This window comes from Cavia porcellus, unplaced genomic scaffold, assembly GCF_034190915.1.
Source record: "Cavia porcellus strain 051 isolate PalLab524CR breed Dunkin Hartley unplaced genomic scaffold, mCavPor4.1 scaffold_15, whole genome shotgun sequence".
Taxonomy (NCBI): Eukaryota; Metazoa; Chordata; class Mammalia; order Rodentia; family Caviidae; genus Cavia; species Cavia porcellus.
This window is the reverse complement of record NW_026947498.1, coordinates 46,979,902-47,005,210: the sequence shown is the minus strand read 5'-3', so window position 1 is coordinate 47,005,210 and position 25,309 is coordinate 46,979,902. Positions and strand designations below refer to the sequence as shown.

The 25,309-nt window shown below is 35.6% G+C and overlaps 1 protein-coding gene across 2 annotated transcripts in view; it reads right to left on the bottom strand.

Moving 5' to 3' along the window:
- Positions 1-18,254, bottom strand: part of LOC100723089 (transmembrane protein 45A-like) — a 51,912-nt gene extending 33,658 nt beyond the window's left edge. For both annotated transcript variants that reach the window (XM_063225329.1, XM_013151727.3), the window contains exons 1-2: positions 18,148-18,254; positions 5,342-5,531 (exon numbers count right to left, since the gene is read on the bottom strand). In XM_063225329.1, coding sequence (XP_063081399.1) covers positions 5,342-5,531; positions 18,148-18,183 — 226 coding nt within the window. In that variant the 5' untranslated portion in view covers positions 18,184-18,254. The remainder of the gene's footprint in view (positions 1-5,341; positions 5,532-18,147) is intronic.
- Between the last annotated feature and the right edge of the window lie 7,055 nt (positions 18,255-25,309).

Sequence of the window (25,309 nt, the reverse complement as noted above, 5' to 3'; positions counted from 1 at the left end):
AGCCCAAATCCCCAGAGCTGGCTGAGCATGGCTGCCAGAAAGTTGGTGCAGGCAGGCCCAAGCCCTCTAGACAGCTATTTTGAAGAGAACAAGTGATATTATGGTAGCCATTGTTGACTTTCCTATTGTCTGGTTTTAAAGGCCTGTAATGATTTCATTGTTTTGTTTTGATCAGTTTTATACTATTTTGTCTTGTTTTAATTAATTGTGTGTGAAGATATAGATAACTATTTGGAAGAAAACAAGAGACGTTGTGGTAGCCACTGCTGATTTCCAGTTGTTTTGTTTTGAAAACCTGTAGTGCTTGCATTGTTTTTGATCTGATCTGCTTTGTTTTGTTTTGTTCCATTCTCTTTGAAATAAAAAATTTTTAAAAATCTTAATTCACATGAAAAATGAAATAAGCAGTAATACAGTTTAAAAACACCCCATTGTCACAAAGAGATAGATAACCAATCAAAAAATCAGCAAAAGAAATAGAACTGAATCAAACTTTGAACAAATTACCCAGAAGACATGTACCAAGTGTTCCACCCCACAATATCAGAATACACATTATTCTCTGCTGCACATAGGTAATTCTCTAAAAAGACCATACAATAGCCCTCAGACTATGCTTAAGTAAGTGCAAAAGAATAGAAATTATCCCACACATATTATCTGACCATAGCACAATTAAATTGAAAATGAATGACAAAAAATTTCACAAGAACCCTGTAAAACACATGGAAATTAGGGGCTGGGGAGTTAGCTCAGCGGCATAAGCACCTGCCTTGCCAGCAGGCAGTCATGAGTTCAATCCCTGGTACCGATAAAAATGAAAAAGACAAAAAAAAAAAAAAAACACATGAAAATTAAACAACGCTGGTCTAAACCAATGTCACAATAAAATTAAACAATATCTATAATCAAACAAAAAAGGTACATAAACTGACTGGAACCTGTGTGACACAATGCAAGCATTCTCAGAGGGAAATTTATCGCGGTAAACTCTTGCATCCAGAAATTAAAACAAACAGGAATAAACTGCTGCACCTAAAAATTCTAGAAAACTTAGAGCAAATAAAGCCCAAAGCTCAGCAAAGGCAGGAAACTTAAAGATCAGAGCAGAAATCAATGCAATTGAAACTAAGAAAACAATAAAAAGAATTAATGAGTCAAAGAGTTGGCTCTTTAAAAGAATAAGATAGAGAAAATCGTAGCCAATCTTATCCAAAAAAGGAAAGAAAAAAATCAAATTCATGCAATAAGGAATGAAAATGGTGAAATTACTATAGGCCCTATGGAAATACACAAGATCATCAATATCTACTTTGAAAACATTTACACTCATAGGTTCAATAACACAGAAGAAATGGACAGATTCCTTGAAACAGGAATTACTAAAGTTAGATCAAGAAAACATAAAACATCTGAATAACCCAATTTCAATTAGTGACAATGAAAATATAATTAGAACCTTACCAAAGAAAAGCCCAGGTTCTGATGGATTCACTACTGAATTATACAAGAAATTTAGGGGGAAAAATGCCAAGAATTCTCAAACTCCAGTGAAATTGAAAGGGAAACAAATCTCCCTGATTCATTCTTAGAAACAAGTATTTAGACAAGATCTGTAGTGATTTCATGCTTTTCATTTCTTAATTGCATGGATTTGAATTTTTTCTTTCCTCTCTTTGGTAAGAGTGGCTAGGAGTTTATCAATCTTATACATTCACTCAAAGAACCAACTCATAAATTCATTAATTCTTTGTACTGTTTTCTTAGCTTCGATTACATGAATTTCTGTTCTGAATTTTATACTTTCCTTCCTTTTGGGGGTTTGGTCTTAATGTTCTTCTTTTTCTTTATATTTGAGGTGTAGCATCAGGTTGTTTATTTGTATTCATTCCATTTTACTGATATGAGAACTCACCACAATAAATTTACCTCGAGGACAGCTTTCCTTGCATGCCACAAGTTCTGGTAAGTTGTATTTACATTTTTGTTAGTTTGTGAATATTGGTTAATTTCTTCTTTATTTCTGTCTGTGACCAATTGGTTGTTTATTTAATTTCTATGTGCTTATTAGGTTCTTGTGGGGATTTTTTGTCATTAATGTTCAAGTTCATTGCACTATGGTCAGATAATATGCATAGGATTATTTTGATTCCTTTGCATTTACATAAGCAGATTTTGTGGGCTAGTATATGGTCTATTTTAGAGTATGATCTATGTGCAGCTGAGAATGTACACTCTGATACTGTTGAGTGGAATATTCTGTATGTATCTACTAAGTCCACTTGTTCATAATTTTGATTCAGTTCTATTACTTCTTTGTTGATTTTTTCCTGGTTGACCTCTCTCTTTGTGACAATGATGTGTTAAGGTCCCTGTTGTGATTCTATTATTGCTCATTTGACTTTTCATGTCTATTATTATTGTGTTACATAGCTGGGTGCTCCCGTAGTTAGTGCATATATATTTATGATTGTTATCTCTTCCTCTTGAAGTTTTCCCCTAACAAGTATGTAGTGACCTTCTTTACATCTTTTGATCACTCTTGGTTTGAAATTTACATTGTCTTAAAATAGAATTGCTACCTCTGCTTTTTTCTGGGTTCCTGTTCAAAGAGTACTGTTTTCCATCCTTTGATTTTCAGTCTTTGAATTTTCTGTCAAGTTAAATGTGTTTCTTGTATACAGCATATCACTGAATTTTATTTCTTAATCCACTCTGCCAGTCTGTTTCATTTTATTAGTGAATTAAAACCGCCTACATTAGTAGGTATAACTGATATGTATGGCTTATCTCTGCCATGTTTTCTTCCTGCTGTGTTTCCCTATTTCCCCCCTCTGTTTTGTTTCTTGTCCTGCTTGTCGGCTGCATGTTTTTTGTATTGTCCTAGGAATTGTGATGATTTCTATCTCTTTCTAGAACACCTTTCAGTACTCTTTGTGGAACTGGTTGTGTTGTCATGAAGTTCTTCAGCTGTTCTTTGTCATGGAAGTATCTTATTTCTCTGTTGATTTTGAAAAATAGTTTTGCAGGGTACATCAATGTGGGATGCAAGGTGTTTTCTTTCAGTACATGAAATGTTTCATTCTGTGCTCTTCTTGACTCGATGGTTTGTGTGGAGAAGTCTGCCATGGTTCTGATAGGCTTTCCCTTATAGGTCATCTGTTTCTTTTCTGTGATGTCTTTTAATATTCTGTTCTCATGCTGAATTTCTGGAATCTTGATTATTATATGTTGATGTGTAGATTTATTTTGGTTATGGTTAATTGGAGTTCTATATGCCTCACTTATTTGTATATCAGGTTCTTTTCTCATGTTTAGGAAATTTTCTGCTATTAAATATTCTGTAAATATTTTTATGTTATTTCTGTTGTCTCCTTTCTCATTGACACATATCTGCCTATATTATTATCTTTGCATCCTCTTGCAGATGGTGAATTGTTATTTTCTGATTCCTTATTTTTAAAGGCTGTTTAATTACATGATCTCTAGTCACAATTATATCTTTGTAGTCTGATAATTTGTCTTCAATTTCATTCAGGTAGTTTTTCCAGCTTTCAATGGAATTTTTGACACCCTGGATATCACCTCAAATCTGTTTTATATATTCTATGTATCCTGTATTGTTCCTTCAAGATTTCCACCATTTTCTTAGCTCCTTTATTTAAATCTATGTCTTCTTTGTCCGTATTCACCAATTCTTTCATTATGCTTATCATTTCTGTTTTTACCTGAGCAATTATTTCTGATCTGATTTCTTTACATCTTCTTGGCATTGTTTCTTTACTTCCCTTGCTATCATTTCAGAGATTTCAGAGATTTATTTCCAAATTTATCCATGTCTATGTCTTCTGGACTTCATCTGAATGGGCTAGAAATTTGAGATTGTATTTTATTCTTTCTTTTTGGTGTTTTCCTCTGTTCTTCCAATTCAGCCAGATACCAAGTCCTAATTGCTTTCCATTCTGGCATGCTGTCAGGTAGCAGGCTCACTGTGCTTTGCTGTTGGTTCCAGATCACTGAGCACAGACAACTGGTCTCTGAAAGCTTCACTGAGGGCTCCCGGATGACTGTAGCTTGGTGGGCACAGGTTTCCAGCACCTGCAGACCTCAGAGATGGTTTCCAGTTATATATATTTCATTGTGTGCAGACTCCCAGTCCTAGGAGTTCTCAGCTACTGTTCCCAAGTGACTTCATGTTGCTGGGCACAGATTTGCAGTAACCAACAGTCATTTGATAAATGCAAATTAAAACATGAGATTCAATGTCACTCCAGAAAGAATGGCTATTAAGGGATCAAAGAGTAACAAATGCTGGAGGGGCTGTGGGGAAAAAGTAACTTTTCTCCATTGTTGATGGAGATAGAGATAGGTACAACCATGGGGAAATCAGGGTAGAGATGCCCCATTCAATCCAGCTATTCCACTCCTGGGTATTTTCCCAGAAGTATTGAAAACATCATGCATTAGTAATTATATGCACCCATGTTTATAGTAGCACAATTTGTAATAGCTAAAACTTGGAAACAACCCAAATGTCCATCAACTATGAAATGGATAAAAAGATGTGATATTTTTATACAATGGAGTATTATTCAAATATAAAGAAGGGTAAACCTGAAGTTTTTATAGGTACATGGGACTTGAGATCGTACTTAAAGTGAAATAAGTCACAATTGCATGTGTAAATATTATATTGGCTCACTAGTGCAAAAAACCTGAAGGAGTAAGATCCAAAAGTACAATAGAGAATGTGAAAGTGACAAAGAAAGAAACTATTCAAAAAGTAAAGAACAACTGGAGTAGTAGAAAAGAGAAATAAAAGAAGGGAAAATATTATTTCTGTGTGTGTATATATATATATTCATATATATGTATACATATATACAAGATAAATATCTATACTACTAATCTCTGTTAGTTCATCAAAAAGAAGAGCTTATGCTTTCACTGTTTGTTTGATCATTTTTTCATGCCTATGTTTTGTAATCTGAGCAACTAGTTTGACTATAACAATACACCGTATATTAACCAATATGAATCTCCTATTATTTTGTTTTGAAATTCTGTATATTATTCATTTCTATTCTTTTTTGTTTTAAAAAATTAAAAATATAAATAGATAAAACATCAATAAAAGACTAAATCCCTAATGATATTTCTTTGAATAAGTATGAATTTTCACTTTCCTAACAAATTATTTTAGATAGAAACTTTAATTGCTATATTTATTTAACAATTTAATATAATTTCTTTTTATCAGTTTCTTTGTTTTTATTATATCTTCTATCTACATGTAGAAATCTCAAAAATAAACAACAAAATATGGAAATGGTCCACTCACCAATGAAGCCAAAGCTGGCTATTACAATTCCTCCCAACACTTCTGATCGATGAAAAGTTTTGGAATCAAAGTAGTAAATCTTCTTTTGCTTTTTGCAGAGATGCTTCAGAATACTTTTGGTACTCCACCATACACCAAAAATAAGGCAGCATGTTCCAGCAAATAGGTGACCTGGAAGATTTCCTATGGACTACAAATATAAGAATATAGAGAGAACAGACAATTTATTCCTGGAACTATCCAAAACATCTCCTTTCTGCAGAGTCCACTAACTTCTGATGATTATGGATAAATCATAATTCCCAAAACATATTTACCTTTCTATCTATCTATCTATCTATATATCTATCTATCATCTATCTATATACATATATATAATTTTTGTTTGCTTGTGTGTTTTGAGGATAGATTTTTTTTTGCTCTCCTCTTTCTCTGGTCTCCTTTTTTCTGTTGCTTTTTCTTCCTTCTCTTTTTTACTGTTCAGATTTCTTACCTTTTTCATTTTCTTCAATTGATCCTCTTTCTCCTCTCAACTACTTCTTGAATTTAAACTTTCAAGGGAATAAACATTGTCTCTTTCATCTCTGATTATTCCTTCACATTCTATTTCATTCTTTCCATCCAGAATCCTCTGGGTGATCAACTTTTGACCTCCATTCTTGAGTCTATTATTTGTCCTCACTCATCACTTTCTCATATGCTTGACCCATCATAACCTCCACCCCCTCAGAAGTGTAAAATCACTTCACTAGTAGAAAAATCAATGCTTAAAAGTACATAGTATGTGCTTGATTTTGCTATATAACTTTAGAGTTTACTACTCTGATTAAAAACAGAATTGCCGCTAGTGATCATAAAAAATATATACTTTAATAATAGAAAGAGACAATGAAAACCAATCAAACAGCTACTCGATGAAGCAAACTAGAATGACATAAAATGGACTGTGGTCAATGAGAAAGCTGGAGACAAAATAAATGCTATTTAAAAAAACTCTTCATAAAAATAACAGTAAAAACCTTCCCAAGCATGGATAAAGAATTTGACATACAAATAAATGAAGCATGTAAAATTCTAAACATCCATGACCAGAATAAAACTACACCAAAATATAATAATCAAGATTCCAGAAATTCAGCACAAGAACAGAACATTAAAACCTGTTTGAGAAAATAAACAGATCACCTGTAAAGGAAAGCCCATCAGAATCATTGAAGACTTCTCAACACAAATTCTCAAATTGAAAAAAGCATGGAGGGCCTGGGGATTTAGCTCAGCAGCATAAGCGCCTGTCTTGCAAGCAGGCAGGAGTTCGATCCCTGGTACCGATAAAAAGGAAAAAGACAAAAAAAAGAAAGAAAAGAAAAGAGCATGGAGTGAAGAAGTTAACAACTTCCAACCCAGATTGTTGTACCCTGAAAAGCTATCTTTCAGTATAAGAGAAGATGGCAGAGTAGTAAGCCGCAGAGAAAGTACCTCTCTGAGAGTTTCCATCCAGATGCTGGCCTATAACAATGTGAGGAATCCAAAAAGGAGGAAAGTAGGTCTTCTGGACTCAGAAAGAGTCTGAAGTGTGAATTGAAGCCCACTGAGAGAGTGAAGAGAAAAACTTCAATGAAGAAGGATGTAGCCAGGGGTGCTGTCTCCCTGAGATGGGGCTCAATGCACAAGAAGAGCACTCTGGACACATGGTGATGGCTGGCAGCCCCAGAGGCCTCCATACAAAGATGCAGCAGTGGAGACGAGCAGTGGATGTGAAGAACTGCACTATCTGGTAGTGAGTACTGAGGACTTGGTTATTCTATGTGAGACAGAGATTAGCTGAGAGTCATTTTGGAGAAAGACTGACTAAGTTCAGAACTCAGAGCTGCTTCTGGCTCCACAGAGCAGCTCCAGCATGGCTCAGACCCTCAGAAGGTGCACTGATGGCTGCAAGCCAAATCAGTCTAGTGTAGGCCAGAAAGTGCAGGCTCATTGAGATTACCCACTACCTCACAAAAAAGCTACTGGTAGTTGCTAAGTTAAATAAACATGAAATGAGGCTGTGCCCCCACATATTGTCTACCAGGGACAACAGAGAAATATCAGAAAGGAGACGTTTTTCTCTTTTTTGCATTTTTGTTGTTGTGGTGGTAGTTTTGTTTTTGTTTGTTTGTTTCCTCTTCATTGTTTGATCTTGTTTTTATGTGAATACAAACATGGTTTGTAGGCTCTTTGTGATTATGGTTGTGATTCAGTTCTGGTCATCTTCTTATCTCTTCCTTCACTCTTTGCCTCCAATCTTTTACATTCATTTCCCAAAGTTAGTGAGATCCCTCCCTATCATCTAGCCTTACTTTAAATCTCATCCTCTTCTTCCACTTCTCTATTTTCTCATAACCCATTTTAAATTTTAAACTGAGACCAAAATTGACATATTAAGACTTGTATACTGCATATGTTTTTCTTGTTTGTTTTAGATTTTGTTATATAATCATAAACCTAGTTCATACAATTAAAGGTGGAAAATTAATGGTTAACCCAGTTTGTCATTTTCTAGGCTTCGTTGTGACAGTTATTCTAAAAAGCTGTTCTTCCTGGTATTCCAAGATTGATATTGAATAAGGAGCACAGAAAAAAAGGTGGCACAGTGCCAAAGAACCAAGGGCTGGGTCAAAGAGGAAGTAACTTTTCATCTCCAACAAATTAAATAGGTGATATCTTGCAACAGACTCAAAATCCAAATACTAGCTACATCTAGAAGATAACTTGGAGAAGTAGTTATTTCCCAAGGGTTCTAAATATTAGCAATAATACAAGCAACATCCTAGGAATTAAACTAACAAAAAATTAGAAAACACTTAAACAAGATGCAATTCCAAATATCCAGTTCACAAAAGGCTAACCCAAAGGAAAATGAGGTGGGAAAATCTGACAGTCATCTTCAGGAATATCTGTCCTCACAGAAATGGAACAGTGAAGCAATTAAATGAGGCTCTAAAAAAATATCAATCAGAAATAATTTCTCAGATAACTGCAAAGATTTTGTCCACAATGAAAATCATGGTTAAAAGCAGCCAATTCACACTTCCTGCGAGCCAGCATGAGCTATACAGGGCCCAGAATAAGAAACAAATGAATTTTCCCTTCCTATGAGTTGGCAGAAGACATGCTAGGCCTTGGAGATTAACAAGAAGCCAATTCATCCTTCCCGTGAGGCAGCACAAGCCGTGCAGGGCCTGGGAGGACAAATAAGCTAATTTGCCCTCTCTGTGAGTCATCAGAAGACATGTTGTGACTCGGGAGAGTAATGTTTTTGCTTTATATTATTGTTCTGTTATGATTAGTTTTATTGTGTTCTGTTTTGTTTGATTTTATTATGTCTGGTGGTACGGGCACAATTTTGGTGATAACAAATGGCAATATGGCAGCTATTGTGGATTTTCTATTGTTCTGTTTTGAAATTCTGCATCTCTTTCACAGTTTTGTTTTGATTGGCTTTATTCTATTTATTTTGTTTGGTTTCATTCTCTTTAAAATATGCTTCATTCTTTTGTTTTAATTGGTTTTATCCTATTTTGTTTTGTTTAATTTTATTATGCCTGATGGTATGGACAGATATTTCAAAGAAAACAAGAGACATTATGGTATCCAGTGTTGATTCCCTATTACCTTGTTTTGAAGTCCTATAATGATTTCATTGCTCTGTTCTGCTTAGCTTTATTCTGTTCTGTTTTGCTTAGCTTTATTCTGTTCTGGTTTTGTTTGGTTTTATTCTCTTAAAAAGGGAAATCACATTAGTGACTCTAAAGCAGATACAGACAAAATAATAGATGACTTGAAGAAAATTATGGAAGTCATGAATGTTCAGCCTAGGAAAGAAAAGAAATCCATAAGGCAGATTCAAGCAGATATCCAGGAGAATAAAAATTCCATTGAAATTATTCATAGCAGAGGCCCCTGAGGTGGTGGCCCCTGAGGCCATGTCCCTACCATGTGCTGCTTTGACTGCCTCCATTCCTCTCATGACCCACTCATTTGCTTCCTGAGTCAACACTGATTTATGCCCTACAGCTGGTAATCTTAGATGATGAAGCACTGAGCAGTGGATTGGTGTCACACTCTCCTCAGCAGGGCTGCTTGGCAGGATGGAAGATCCACAGAGACCAGCCTATAAGGTGAAGTTCAAGTCCAAACAGACAGATATGAATGTATGACTACAAAGGTTTCAATAACTGATCAGCATTCAGAGTGAGAGTGGCATTGCTAGCAAATAAGAAAATTTTACATATTAAAATTGAGTCATCCCCTGGTGGACCTTCAAGAACATCAGAGACCCCTGCCTCAGTCCAGAGGACCTTTGCAAGCCTGCAAAAGCAGCCCTGACCCCTCCCTCCATCCAGAGAAGCCCAGGTGAGCATGCGAGAGCAGTCATGACCCTTCCTACCATTTGGAGTACCCAGGGAAGGCCTGTAAGAGCACAAGTAATCCCTCCTACCATTCAGAGAGCCCCCAGAAGGCCTGCAAGACTCTGAGTGATACAGTAGGACCCAGATTGGGGCACACATCATGAATAGATAGATCTAGAGGTCTGGAAAATTCTGAAGGAGCACTAATAATACAATCCAAAGTTTGGTTCATATCAATGCTCTTAGGCTAATCAGCCCAGTAAGAACCCAGAACTCACCAACTGGCCCCACAGGAGTAATTCAGGTGACTGGAACCACCCCTTAACCTGGCAATTAGATGAATGCCAATCACTCAGTAGAATCCTGACTAGATGCACATGATGGACAGTTAGACTAATGAGATTGAAAACACCAAAATATGAACCAAGAAGTTAAAATAACAAGCAAAAAAAGCAAAATCCAAACTCAGTCCTCCAGACCATTTGGAGTGAGTACAGGAGATATAGGCAAAAAAGAAGATACATACCTGAAATCTCTAAAAAGATAGTAAAGTAAGCAAATTTTCCAGGCCTCCAGATCAATCTATGCAAGCAAAGTAAAGAAACAAATCCATGAGGCTATACAGGAAATTAGAGCAGAAGCAATCTCTCAGATTATAAAAAAGAAATGACAGGAACAATGAAGGAACTACTAACCATAGATTGAAAAGACATAGATTTAAAAAATAAAAGAGCATAAGAAAATTATGGAAACCTTGATTGAACAACATGGGAAAGAAATATAACCCATGAAACAGATTCAAAGAAATATGCACAAAATTAAAAATTCTATTGAAAGCTGGCAAACCATTTGAATGAAACTGAAGATAGACTTTCAGACCTTGAATACAAGATTGCAACTAGGAACCACAAATGAAAATGGTGTAGATTTACTTTGGTTATGGCTAGTTGGAGTTGTACATGCCTTGCTTATCTGCACACAAGATCTTTTTCTCATATTTGAGAAGTTTTCTGCTATTACTTTTATAAATAGCCTTTTTTATTTTTCATTTGTGTTGACCCTTACTTTTTTGCTGATACCTATCACTCTTAAATTATTTTTCTTTGCATCATCTTGTAGCCATTAAATTACTGTTTCCTGGCCCCTTGATATTTTTTTTTTGTCTTTTTCGTTTTTATCGGTACCAGGGATCGAACTCACGACTGCTTGCTTGCAAGGCAGGCGCTTATGCCGCTGAGCTAAATCCCCAGCCCCCGGCCCCTTGATATTTTTAAGAGATTGTTCCTTTCACAATTGCTAGCTATGATCCTATCTTCAATGTCTGAAAGTCTAACTTCAATCTCTTTCAGGCAGTTTTGCCAGCTTTTGATTGACTTTTTAATGTCCTGGGTATCTCTTTGAATCTGCTGCATGCATTGTAATTTCTTTCTATATTCTTCATTGGAAGTTTCCATGTTCTTTTTTAATCTGTCTTCTTTAGATATGCTCAGCAATTATTTCATTATGCTTGTGATTTCTTCTTTTATATGAGATATTATTTCTGATCTGATTACTTTTACAGTCTGGAGGTCTAAGATTGCCTTTTTCTCCTCATCTTGACATTCTCCTAATTGAGTTATGCATACTGGGTCATTCTGCATGTCATTCTCCCTGAATATTGCAGATGAACTTGCTCTCCACCTACCATTTCAGCTTACCTTGCTCACATATTCCCACTACCCTACTGACACTCATACTCTTGTCTTCATGAGATAAGACATTCTGGGGGACACTTTGTATCAAGGCCTTTGTTCTGTGTATACTCACCTAGACTGGACTCAAGACCCCTTGGTTGCTTGTAACTTTAAGTATCTTAGTGTCACTGTGGGTTACATTGGAGGTGGTAAGTTGGAATTAACTTACTGGGATTCCAATAATATTTTGATGTGATTGCAAATATTAACTTTCTAGACAACAAGGAGGCTCAGATAAGGGATTACATTATAAGGAATTACACTATTTAATATTGGAATTATAATAGCCCACTTCTCAGCACAAACTCTCAAGTCAAGGAGAGCTTGATCTGAAGTATTTCAGGCTCTGAAGGAAAACAAACTTCAACCCAGATTGAGGTATCCTGCAAAAATATCTTTCAAAACTGATGAAGAAACAAGATAATTCTATAACAAAGAATATACAAGGAAATTTATGACCACCAAGCCCACACTCTAAATGTATTGAAGGGCATTCTAAAAAGAAATCACAAAGACTACCACACCATGAGCCTCAACAGAAGGAATCTGCTAGGTAAGGCAAATTATTAAACAGAGGGAAAATTTTTAAAAGAGGATTCAACAAAAATAAAATAACATCACAAGGATAAGTCAATACATATCAGTTATATCAATGTTAATGATCTCAATTCACCAATCAAAATACATAGACCTTTATAGGTAAATGGAGGCAACTTGAGGCTATGCTTATAAGTGAAATAAACCAGACTCATATTTGTAAATATCACATTGTCTCTGTAGTATAATAAATAATAAAAACTGAAAGAATAATAAGATATAAAATGCATAATGGATATTGTAATAATGAAAGGAAAGAAAGTGCTCTAAAGGATATAACTGTATGTATGTTTAAGTGTGTAGGATACATAACCGTACTACTAAGTTTTTGTTACTTAAACAGAATAGTTTGTACTGTTATTTTTTGGTTGTTTGTCCATTTTTTATGCTTTGATTTTGTAACTTAAACAACTACTTCTAAGATAACAATATGCAATTTATCAACTAGTGATTTCTTAGTTTTTTTCAAATTATGTATTATTTATATTCTTTTTTCTGTTTTTCTTTTTTTCCTCTAAATAAAAAAATAAAATACATAGACAGGAAGAATGAATCAAGAAACAAGATCCATCAATATGCTACATACAAGAAACATATTTATGCCAGGAATATAGCTCAGTAGCTCAAATGCCTGCCTGGCAAGAGAAAGGTTGTAAATTCCTTCCCTGGTACAAAAAAAAAGGAAGGAAGAACAAAAAAGAAAGAAAGAAAGAAAAGAAGGAAGGAAGGAAGACATTTAATTCTAAAAAAATTCATAAACTGAAAGTCAATGGCTGTGAAACAATACTCCATGGGACGGCAAACCCAAAAACAGCAGGGACAGCTATTCTATTTGCAGACAAAGTGAATTTGAAGCCAAGACTGATTAAGGGAGATAAAGAAGGTCACTACATCATTGTAAAGGGAACAATCCACAGGAAAGAGATAGCAATCATAAACTTCTATGCAATAAATACCAGTGAACCTAACTATATAAAAGAAACACTAATGAGTGTGGAAAAATCAAATAAGCACTAATACAGTTGTATTGGGGGATCTCAATGCCACACAGTCACAAAAAGACAAATCCACTAGACAAAAACCAGCAATCAAATATTTGACCTGAGCCATACTTTTGAACAAATGGCCTTAGTAGATATCTCTAGAGTGTTCCACCTCACAATGTCATTCTTGTCAGCTACACACAGGATGTTTTCACCAATATAGACCACATATTAGCTCATAGAACAGGCTTAAGTAAATACAAAGGGACTGAAATTATCTCTATGCATATTACCAGACCATAGTGCAATGAAATTGGAAATCAATGGCAAAAGAAACCATAAGAATTTCATAAACACATAGAAATTAAATGTTACCCCCTAAACAACAAATGGACCACTGATTAACTTAAAGCATAAATTAGAGTTTCTACAATTAAATAATACCATTCAACATACCATAAATTATGTGATTCAATGAAAGCAGGCTTAAGGGGGAAATTTATATCAGTAATATCCTTATTGGCAAAACAGGGCAACGACAAATAAGCATCTTAATGGTGAACCTCAAACTTCTATAAAAAGAATAGCAGGATAGGCCAACAGCTCATATAAGGGAGGAAATTATAAAGATCGAGCAAAAATTAATGTAATCGAGACTTAAGAAAGCAATAGAATCAATGAATCAAAGAGTTGGTTCTTAGAAAGATTAAATAAAATTGACACACTCTCATCCAATCTTATCAAATAATGAAAGAAAGGATTCATTCTTAAATCCTTTGGAACTTCATTAGGAATGAAAAGGGTAAAATCACAATTGGCCTTGCAGAAACCCAGATCATCTATACCTATTTTGAAAACTGGTATTCTAATACGATGGAAAATGCAGAAGAAATGGACAGACCCCTAAATGTATATATGAATTACTGAAGCTGAATCAAGAAGATATAAAAATACTAAATAAATCAGTATCAATCAATGAAACTGAACATGTAATTAAAAACCTACCAACAAAAAAAAAAGCCCAGGCCCTGACAGATTCACTGCTGAATTCTAAGAAACTTAAAGACCTATTACCACTGTATCTCAAAGTCGTTAATGAAATTGAAAGGAAGCAATACTACCAAATTCATTCCTAGAAGCAAGCAATAAGCTGCTTCCAAAGCTAGAGAAAGACCCAACCAAGCAAGAAAATTACAGGCCTGTCTCCCTAATGAACATAGGTGAAAAAAATCATCAATAAGAGTCAGAGCAAGGAACAAGGAGAATGAGGAAGGAAGCTAGATACCTATCTGTAAGCCAGCCAGAGTGCAGACTAGAGAGAGCTGAGAAAGAAGTTAAGCCTCCACCTGTGAGCCAGCCAGGGCAAAAACCAGAGATAACCATGAAGGAAGCTAAGCCCCAGTCTGTGAGCCAGCTGGAGTGTAGACAGAGGAAAACAAGGAAAGAAGTTTATTCCCCACCTGTGAGCCAGCTTGTGCATGGGCTGTGAGAGAACAGCCTACTCCCCATCCCACCCTTGCCCAGTGAGCAACCAACTGATTTGGAGAAATTGTATTGCTTGATTAATTTTGCAAGCCTAAAAGTCAGTAGTCTGAGGAACTATTTAAAGGACAATATGCATCATAGTAACTGTTGAAGATTTCCTACTGCCTTATGACTTTAAACTTATTTTATTATTCCATTTTATTCCCCTTAAAATTAAATTTATTATTTATACAAAGAATAAGAATAGGAAAGGAAGAAGATAAATATTATCATTATTTGCATATAACATGACACTCTGCATAGAATACCCCAAAAACTCCACTGGATTTGTTTCTGCATCTTTTAATCTGTTCCATTGATCTTTGGGTCTGTTTCTTGTCAATATGATTCTGGGTTTTTTACAGTAACTTTATAGTGTAATTTCAAGTTAGGGATTGTGATTCCATCCACCTAGCATTTGTTGCCCAGAATTGCCTCTGCTATTCTAGGTCTTTTCTGTTTCCCAGTGATTTTTAGGAATGATTTCTCTTATTCTGTGATATGCAATTGGAATTTTGATCAAAATTGCATTAAATTTATGTCTTAGTTACTTTTTACTAGTCTCTGAGACAAAATACCTGAAGTCCAAGTTGGGAAAGGAAAGGTTTATTCTTTTTTTTTTTTTTTTTTTTTTTTTGGAAAGGTTTATTCTTACAGTTTTTGGAGGTTTCAGTCACATTCAGTTGGCTCCAAGGCAGGCAGGTATGGCTGGGCCGCAGTTCATGCCGGAACCAGCAAAGAGCAAGACACACCTTCTTCCTGCCATTACATCACATCCTGGCTCCACCCCTATGTGGGTGGAGCACGACACCATCAATCTAAGCGCTATACAATGAACCATCACAAATGAGCAATGCAAATTCATGAGGCCTAGGGGCCACAAACATAAACCATGACAATTTATATAATAGTTTTGGAAGCATGGCCAATTTTCTATATTTGTTCTTCTTACTCAAGAGAAAGGGATAATTTTTTGATAGTCTCTTCAATTTCCTTTTGCAGAGTATTTTAGTTTTCATTACAGAGGTCTTTATATTATTTGTTAGATTTATTCCTAGGTATTTAATTTTTTTGGATGCTAATGTGAAAGGTATTGTTTCTCTAATTCCTCTCTCAGTGAATTTCGTATTCATGTACAGGAATGTTATTGGGTTTTGAGTGTTGATTTTTATCCAGCTACACTACTGAATTTGTGTATTAAATCTAGCAGGTTTTTGGTGGTGTTTTAGTGATACTAGTGAGTATCATGTTTACATTATTGAAGTCTTCCCCTGAACTCTCAAGACTCCTGTAGTTCCCCACTCACTGAGCTTTTGTTTGTGTTTTACTTTTTGAGACAGAGTTTTTCTCTGTAATTCAGGTTGGTCTTAATCTCACTTTATGCCTCAGGCATTGAACTCACACTACTGCTACCTCAGCCTCATGGGTGCTGAGATTACAAGCATACACTACAACCCCAGTCCCGTTGGGCTTTTGCAGTTTATTATCTAACATACATCTCAAGCTCAGAACTGTCCAAAACATAGTCCTAAATGTCCCCAACTATATATATTCTGTGACAGCCTTCTATACTTAGTGACAATTCCAGCTTTCTGGTTCCAAAAAAATTTTAGACATCCTTTTTTCTCTTTCTCACTACCCATACCCAACACAATTTGAAAAATTTGGTTGTTATCCCAATATCCTGCCCTGAAGTTCTGTACTAATTTCACTTCATTGTGTTGATTGGCTTTCTTCTGACTTGTTTTGTTTTATTTAACTATCTTTAAATAAAATAAATAAATTATTTCATTGATTGTCCTCAAATATGCCCGGGATCAACTCAATTCTAATGACCTCTACTGATAACACTCTGATGAATTAATTCTATAATGGACTCCCTATTTCTGTCTCCACCCTGCTTTAAATATTTTTAATACAGAAGCCTTTGTCACATTAATCTTTTAATTTAAACCATGTCCAAGCCCTCATAAGACACATATAGCCATAACAAGTTAGTCTCATCAATTCTCCAATCTCTTCTCAGACTCTTTGCATTAAGACACATTGAATTTCCTACTTCTCCTTGAGCACACAAGGTCACCTCCACATTTGGATCCCTGCACTTGGTGATTCTCCCACTTGAAATGCTCTTTGCTTTTATATTCTGTACTTTTATACATTACTTTCACCATGAAAGCTGTTTGTATCCCCTACTATAAGTTGTCTGAATAACATCTCCACTTTTCCATATAGTAAATCCTTTTTAATATACTACATAGTTTACTGACAGCATCTTTACTGATTTATTGCATCCCTGATTTGCTAGAACAAATACATGATTCATAAATCCTGCTCCCTGAAGGAAAAATTTTTTTCTATTATTCTTCATTTCTTAATCTTTGCCACTCATAATGTGATTAACATAGAGTACATGTTTTGGCATATAAATGTTGGATAGATGGATGGATATAAATGGAGAAGAAAAGTTAAATAGATATTTAAAGTGGATGGTAGCCATTAGGTTTTAGCTTCTGAACCAGAAGGGGAAAACATCACAGACAAGAACAGAAGTAAATTCAGTAATAAAGACACATAGTTCCACATATCTTCTACCTGATAACCAGAATACTAGATAGATATTAATATAAAATGAAATTAGTTCTACATAGCTATTAGAATTAGGGTAGTTTTGGCTTTGGCTCAAATAGCTACACTCACAATAAACAAGGTGGAAAGACACTTTTGACTGCAGCAGCCAAGAATGACAGGCCATCACTCCAGGGTTGGGGAAGAGGGCTAGAAGAACAGCTGACAAACTCAAGGTAACCAGCTTTTATTGTCCTTATGCCAAGCAACAGGCATATCACTAGGCTACTTCACTAACATTATCTCACAAATTCTTACCACTATGTAAAGTTGATACTACAATGTACTTACAAATTAAGGAAACTAAAGTTTATAAATGTTACACTCACAATTCCACAAATACACAATTAGGTAAGGCTTCAGTCTAGATCTATATAAATCAAAAAACCTTGCTCTTTCTATATTATCAAACTCAAAAATAAATGATACACACAGCTCTAAATGTTTTGGCTCAATGAAAGTTTAGTCATTCATCTTGCATTGTTTCAGGAAACCAATGCTTGATTTTAGAATTGAAACTAGAGATAAGAAAGAAGCAGATAAATTTGAAAGATTTTTTTATTATTAATGTTGAATTTTGGGTAATTAAAAAAAAGATGAGCCTATAATCCCAGCTAATTTGAAGGCTGAGGGAATAGGATTTCAAGTCAGGCCACCCTGGGTGATTTATCAAGACTCTGTCTCAAAATACAAATTGAAGAGGATAAAGTAAGTACAATGTCATAGGACCTTTTTGTTTGGGCACCATTACCACAAAAGAAAGAAAAATAAACTGAAATTGGCCATTGTCTTACATTCAGTTTTACCAGTACAAACACACACACACGCATGCACATGCACACACACACACACATACACACACACACACACACACACACACACACACACACACACACACATCTATGTATCCCAGTAATACCAGTAAGAAAACACTATAAAGTATTAAAACTTACCACACTTGTGTGTACATTCAATTCACCCATGCTCATGAGTACAGGAGATGTGCCACTAAAGAGCTAATACTCCTGGCATAAGATGCTTACTGATCAAGAAAAGTCTGTTTCAACAGCATCAGACTGAAATTAGTCATAGGAATTGCTTTTTCCCACACACTCACATTTGTCTCTGAGAAGCCAACGCCTTCTACTCCACCCAACTTTCACAAACCTTGCACAGAGAATGAACTCTGGAAAAATGTTTGCTGACACCCAAATCTGATTTGACTATCTCTAATCTCAAGTTCTAAGTGTGAAAAGAAAACCTAGATAAGAAGCAGAAAGAGATCAAGCTGATAAAATTCACAAATCTAATGGAAGACTCATATTCCTCCCGGGCTCATAAATCATTCTGCTCATTCTCACACTATGCTTCTCAGTCCTCTCCGTAAAAAGAATGAGAAAACAAAATGAAGGTCCAATTTTTTTACTATGATCTCAGAATTACCTCAATGAATTGCTTCTGAAGAATATCCACTGAAAAAATATCAGATTGTTTGCTCAAACATTTATTGAAATGGTGAAGTAAAATACATTATTTTGGGAACAGTGGAACAGAAAACTTTTTTATTTTATTTTATTTTTTTTAAATCTTGTTTAAAAAGAAAAAGAGAAAAAAACAAAACGAAACAAAGCAGTGTAAGGGTACAAGTAATACAGAACTATAAAAAAAAAGTAAGAAATCACCAGTTAATAGATTACATATTATCATCTTAGAGATAGTTGCTCAAGTCACAGTATCAAAGCATACAAAGTAGACTTTCAAACACTGAGACTGCAAACAGTTGTGTTCAATGATCTAACCAAAAACATTAATATGGTCAGCTATTTAACACCCCTAAACACACTTGCTGTTGTATCTTTTAGAGCACTTTTTTTCCTTCTCTTTTTTACAACAAAATTTACACATTTTGGGTTTTAATTACGCCTTGGTTCTTATTACTTTTTTGGGGGGGGGAGAGAATAAAGCCAAATATAGCAAAACAAAGCTGTCAGCCAAAACCAAGGATAGACATAGCACATAATGTAAAAACAGAATACAAGGTTATCAACAATGGTTACCATAATGTCTCTTGATTCCTTAAAAAGAATTATCTATCTCATTAGGTATTATAAAGTTGAACAAAACAGTAGAGAACAAGACCAATAAAACTTAAGCATTGTAAATATTACAGGACTTCGAAAGGAGACAATAGTCAAACCAGAATGGGCATCTTAGTGAATCTTATTGCCTTCAAAGTAGTTGCCTACACCCTCAAACTTGATACTATCATACAGAATGGAACAGAGACTAATCAGTCAAAACAAGATAGTGGGAGTATTATAGGACTTCAAAACAAGTCAATAGGAAATCAAAAAAAGTTACTATTATATATCCTGCGAATTTTTTTTAATTTTTCCCCTTAACTAAAAAAAACCATAAAAAATAACTAAATAATTTTTAATGAATAAGGGAGAGATTGAGATAAAAGAGGACATAAGAATATAACAATACAGGTCAAAGCATGACTGTTTCAGCAACCTAGTGCTTCACCACCAAATAACCCAACTTAATAGTAGTTGCCATAGTGTCTTTTTCCTTGAAATATTTGAGTAAAACTTCATATACTATAGCTGCAAATATTTCCATATCATGAAGCCCAGAATAAAGCCTTTCCAATTAATAAGTGAAAACTTCATAAGGCTTCAAGGCCACATAATGAGGAATCATGATTACCACATATTTTTACATATTTCAATCATTATTTACATTAGCGAAACTATTTGGTATTCACACATGCAAGATTGATTTATTTCACTTATGAGTATGGTCTCAAGCTGCGCCCATTTATTGATAAATATCTCAATGTGATCCTTTTTTATAGCTGAGTAATACTCCATTGCATAGAAATATCCCAACTTTTTTATCCATTCCTCATTTGATGGACACTTGGGTTGATTCCAAGATCTGGCGATTACAAATTGTGCTGCTATAAACATAGGGGCACATATATCACTGTGGTATGATGCTTTCAGTTCTTCTGGGAATATGCCTAGAAGAGGAATAGCTGGAATAAATGGGACTTCCAATGCCAGCTTTTTGAGAAATCTCCAGACGGACCTCCACAAAGGTTGTACCAGTCTATATTCCCATCAAAAGTGTAGGAGAGTTCCTTTTTCCCCACAGCCTCTCCAGCATTTGTTGTTGTTGGTTTTCTTGATCCTGGCCATTCTTTCAGGAGTGAGATGGTATCTCAGTGTGGTTTTAATCTGCATTTCTCTAATGACCAAAGATGATGAACATTTTTTCATGTATTTATTTGCCATTTGTATTTCTTCATATGAGAAGTGCATATTCATCTCAGATGCCATTTTTAGATTGGATCTTTGAATTTTAGGGGTCTGAGTTTTTTTAATTCTTTACATGTTTTAGACAAGAGTCCCTTGTCTGAGAGAGAGTTCACTAAAATCTTTTCCCAGTTTGTGGGTTTTCTTTTCACTATGCTGGAGATTTCTTTTCACATGCAGAAACTTTTTAATAAGAAGTGGTCCCAGTTATTGATTCTGGGAAGTATTTCCTGTGCGGTTTGAGTCCTGTTCATGAATTCTCTACCTACTCCTATGTCTTCAAGGTTTCTACCCAATTTGTCTTCCAATAGATTTAGTGTTTCTGTTTTAGTATTCAGATCTTTGACCCATTTAGATTTTAATTTAGTACATGGTGATAGACATGGGTCTAGCTTTAGTTTTCGGCAAATGGAGAGCCAGTTTTTCCAGCACCATTTATTAAAGAGACTGTCATTCTTCCAGTGAATCTGCTTGGCTCCTTTATCAAAGATAAGGTGGTTGAGTGTGTTTGTAGTTGTGGTTGTATCTTCTAATCTATTCTATTGATCTTCGGCTCTGTTTTGATTCCAGTACCATGTTGATTTTACTACTGTTGCTTTGTAGTATAACTTCAAGTCAGGGATTGTGATGCCTCCTGCCTTGCCTTTGCTGCTTAGAATTGCCTTTGCTATTCTAGGTCTCTTCTGGTTCCAGATGAATTTTAGGAGTGATTTCTCGAGATCTATAAGGTATGTTGACGGTATTTTTATTGGGATTGCATTGAATCTGTATAACAGTTTTGGGAGAATGGCCATCTTCACAATGTTTGTTCTTCCTATCCATGAACAAGGGATGTTTTTCCATTTTCTGAGATCATCTTCAATTTCTTTTTTCAGTGTATTATAATTTTCCTTGTACAGGTCTTTCACTTCTTTCATAAGAGTAATTCCTAAATATTTCATTTTTTTGCTTGCTAATGTGAAGAGTGTGGTTTCTCTTATTTCCCTCTTCGTGATTTTGTTGTTTGTGTATAGGAATGCTATTGTTTTCTGAGTATTGATTTTGTACCCAGCTACATTACTGAATTTATTTATTGTATCTAAGAGTCTTTTAATGGAGTTTAGGGGGTCTTCTATGTAGAGTATCATGTCATCTGCAAACAATGATAATTTAACTTCTTCTTTTTCCTATCTTTACCCCTTTTATTTCTCTCTCTTGCCTAATTGCCCTGGCTAGTACTTCCAGTACTATATTAAATAGGAGTGGTAATAAAGGACATCCTTGTCTTGTGCCTGATTTTAAAGTAAAGGCTTTCAATTTTTGGCCATTTAGTATAATGCTGGCTGTTGGTTTGTCATAAATGGCCTTTATTATATTGAGGTAAAGACCATCTATTCCAGTTTTCTGTAAAGTTCTTATCATGAATGCATGTTGGACCTTATCAAAGGCTTTTTCTGCATCTATAGAAATGATCATGTGATTCTTACTTTGGCTTTACTGATATGGAGGATTACATTTATTGATTTACATATGTTGAACCATCCTTGCATTCCTGGGATGAATCCCACTTGGTCATGATGTATAATCTTCTTGATGATTTGCTGCATCCTATGTGCCAATATTTTATTGAGGATTTTTGCATCTATGTTCATTAGGGAAATTGGTCTATAGTTCTCTTTTTTAGTTGGGTCTTTCTCAGGTTTTGGTACTAGAGTAATATTTGCTTCCAGGAATGACTTAGGAAGGATTATTTCCCTTTCAATTTCATTGAATAGTTTGAGAGTGTCAGCATTAGGTCTTCTTTGTATTTCTTGTAGAATTCTGCAGTGAATCCATCTAGGCCTGGGCTCTTCTTTGAATTACATTTTCAACTTCATTAATAAAAATTGGGTTATTCAACAGTTTTACATCCTCTTGATCTAGCTTTGGTACTTCATATGTTTCTAAGAATCTGTCTGTTTCTTCCTTGTTATCAAACCTTTGAGAGTAGAGGTTTTCAAAATAGGTGTTGATGATCTTCTGTATTTCTATTGGGTCTGTAGTGATTTCACCTTTTTCATTTCTTATTGCATGAATTTGAGCTTTTTCTTCCATTTTTTAATGAGGTTGGCTAGGGGCTTATTGATTTTATTTATTCTTTCAAAGAACCAACTCTTTGATTTGTTGATTCTTTGGATTGTTTTCTTAGTCTCTATTGCATTGATTTCTGCTCTGATTTTTATAATTTCCTCCCTTCTTTTGGTTTTGGGCTTGACTTGCTCTTCTTTTTCTAGCTGTTTTAGGTGTAGCATCAAGCTATTTATTTGTAATCATTCTGATTTCCTGATGTGGGAACTCAATGCAATAAATTTTCCTCTGAGGATGGTTTTCAGTGCATCCCACAAATTCTGGTAAGTTGTATCTGCATTCTCATTTTCTTTTAGGTAATGTTTAATTTCTTCTTTAATTTGTTCTGTGACCCACTGATTACTCAAGAGTGTGTTATTCAATTTTCATGTGTTTGCAGGATTTTTGCAGTATCTTTTATCATTAATTTCTAATTTCAGAGCGCTATGATCCGATAACATGCAAGGGATGATTTCAACTCTTTTGCATTTGTTTAAATATGTTCTGTGAGCTAATATATGGTCTATTTTAGAGAATGATCCATGTACTGCTGAGAAGAATGTGTATTCTGATGTTGTTGGGTTGAACATTCTGTATATGTATATCAACTCCATTTGTTCGCAGGTGTGATTCAGTTGTGTTATTTCTTTGCTCATTTTCTGTCTGGTTGATCTGTCCCTTAGTGTCAATGGCTTATTAAAGTCTCCTGTTAGGAACAGAAAAGACTTGGTGTGGAGGCTGGAACCGCGCCATTGTAAGCCGCGATTTGGGTTTCCCGCCGCGCGGCGGCTGGCTGCCTCTACAGTGGCTCAGCAAGGAGAGAGATGCGTAGAAGCTCTGAGAACGGCAGGGAGGTGTGCACTGACTTGTGGTGAGGTGAGTGAGAGAAACTGACACTCTACCACAGTTTGACTCCAGCAGAGGACTTTCTGGGCCCGGGCAGTCCTGCGGGAGCAGGGCGCGGTGGCGACTCCAGCCACACATCCCCCTCTCGGGCGGGATTGGTGAAAAGTGCCTGGCCTGCGTGATGCTGCCGGCAGACCTGGTAGACTGTCCCAACCCAGATCCCAGAGCCTGACGGTGGCCGGGAGGGGAGATGCGTAGGCTGCCTGGTCCGTAACTCCCTGGTGCACAGCGGTGAGTGGGAACAACTAACTGGCGCAATTCGATCAGGCTGTGGCTGACTGGGAGAGAAGCTGGGCCTCTTATATAAGCTTGCATATATAAGGAACAGAGAAGAAGAGGCAGAATGGGAAGAGGCAGCAACAAGAAAGGCTCCTCGGCCCCCAATTCTGAGAAACAGGCAATAGCAGACACCGCACCAATACACATAAGGCACCATATAGAGAGCCTCATAGACCAATTCAGGAATGAAGTTATCAATGACCTGAAGCTAGAAGTATGCAGAATAGTTAGAGAAATGCTAAGTACCACCCAAGAAAAAACAGGTGGTGGAATGGAAGAACAGAAAAAAAGGGGAGAATTGTTTGATGGAGAAAACAGAGAAAGCATAGAATACGTGAAGCAGGTTCAAAGGGACTACCAAGATACTAAGAAGTCTATAGAAGACTGGCATAACAGCTTGAAAGAAACTAAGGACAGACTATCTGAACTGGAGGGCAGACTTGTAATATGGGAGAATGAAATGAAAAACTTCTTAAAAATAACAAAGAAACAAACAGCAATAATACAAAGACAAGAAGATGATAAGAGGATCCATAACTTAAGGATTAAGAACATAAAAGAAGTAGGGACACAAACAAGTGAACTACAAAAGCTACTCACAGAAATAATCCAGGAGAATTTTCCTAATTTAGCAAAAGGTAAAGATACTCGGATGTATGAGGCATACAGGACCCCAGCTACCTACAACCCAAACAGAGCAACACCCAGGCATATAATAATAAAAATTCCAGAAATTCAATACAAGAACAGAATATTAAAAGCTATAAGAGACAAGAAACAGACCACCTACAAGGGAACACCCATCAGAATTACAGCAGATTTCTCTGCACAAACCATCAAATCACGAAGAGCGTGGGGGGAAATAATTCAAGCATTGAAAGATAATAATCTCCAGCCAAGATTGAGATATCCTGCACAACTGTCCCTGGAAATTGATGGAAAAACAAGGTGCTTCCAGGATAAAGAGGAACTGGGGGAATTTGCAACCACCAATTCAACTCTACAGAGAGTATTGCAGGATATTCTAAAAAAAGAAAAATACAAAGAATCCAGAAATAATGGCAGAGAGGCCACAACGAATGGAGCAGAGAACAAAATGAAGAAGACAAACTGACAGCTACGGACAGAAAAAGAGCTTAACAGAAATGAGGCAGAGAAGATTGGATGATAGGAACAGCTATTTTGGAGAAAATGACATCTTAATAGGTAATACAGATTTAGTATCATCTTGTTTTGAAGTCTCATCTAGCTTTTGTCCTTCTGTCTCCAATGGTCTAAATAGGCTGTATCTTATTGGATTTTATTATGTACGATAGTATAAGCAAAAACCTTTTAAAGACAAGGAGATTATACAAAAACCATTGTTCATTTTGTTAGTCGATTCTAAATACTCTGTAATGCTGTCATTCTCTTGAATGGTTTTACATTGTTTTGATATACTTAATGCTACAGTATACAAAGTTGTACTCAAGGATTTCAAAGAAAGAAACAATATGGTAACTACTTTTAGGTTAGGATTATC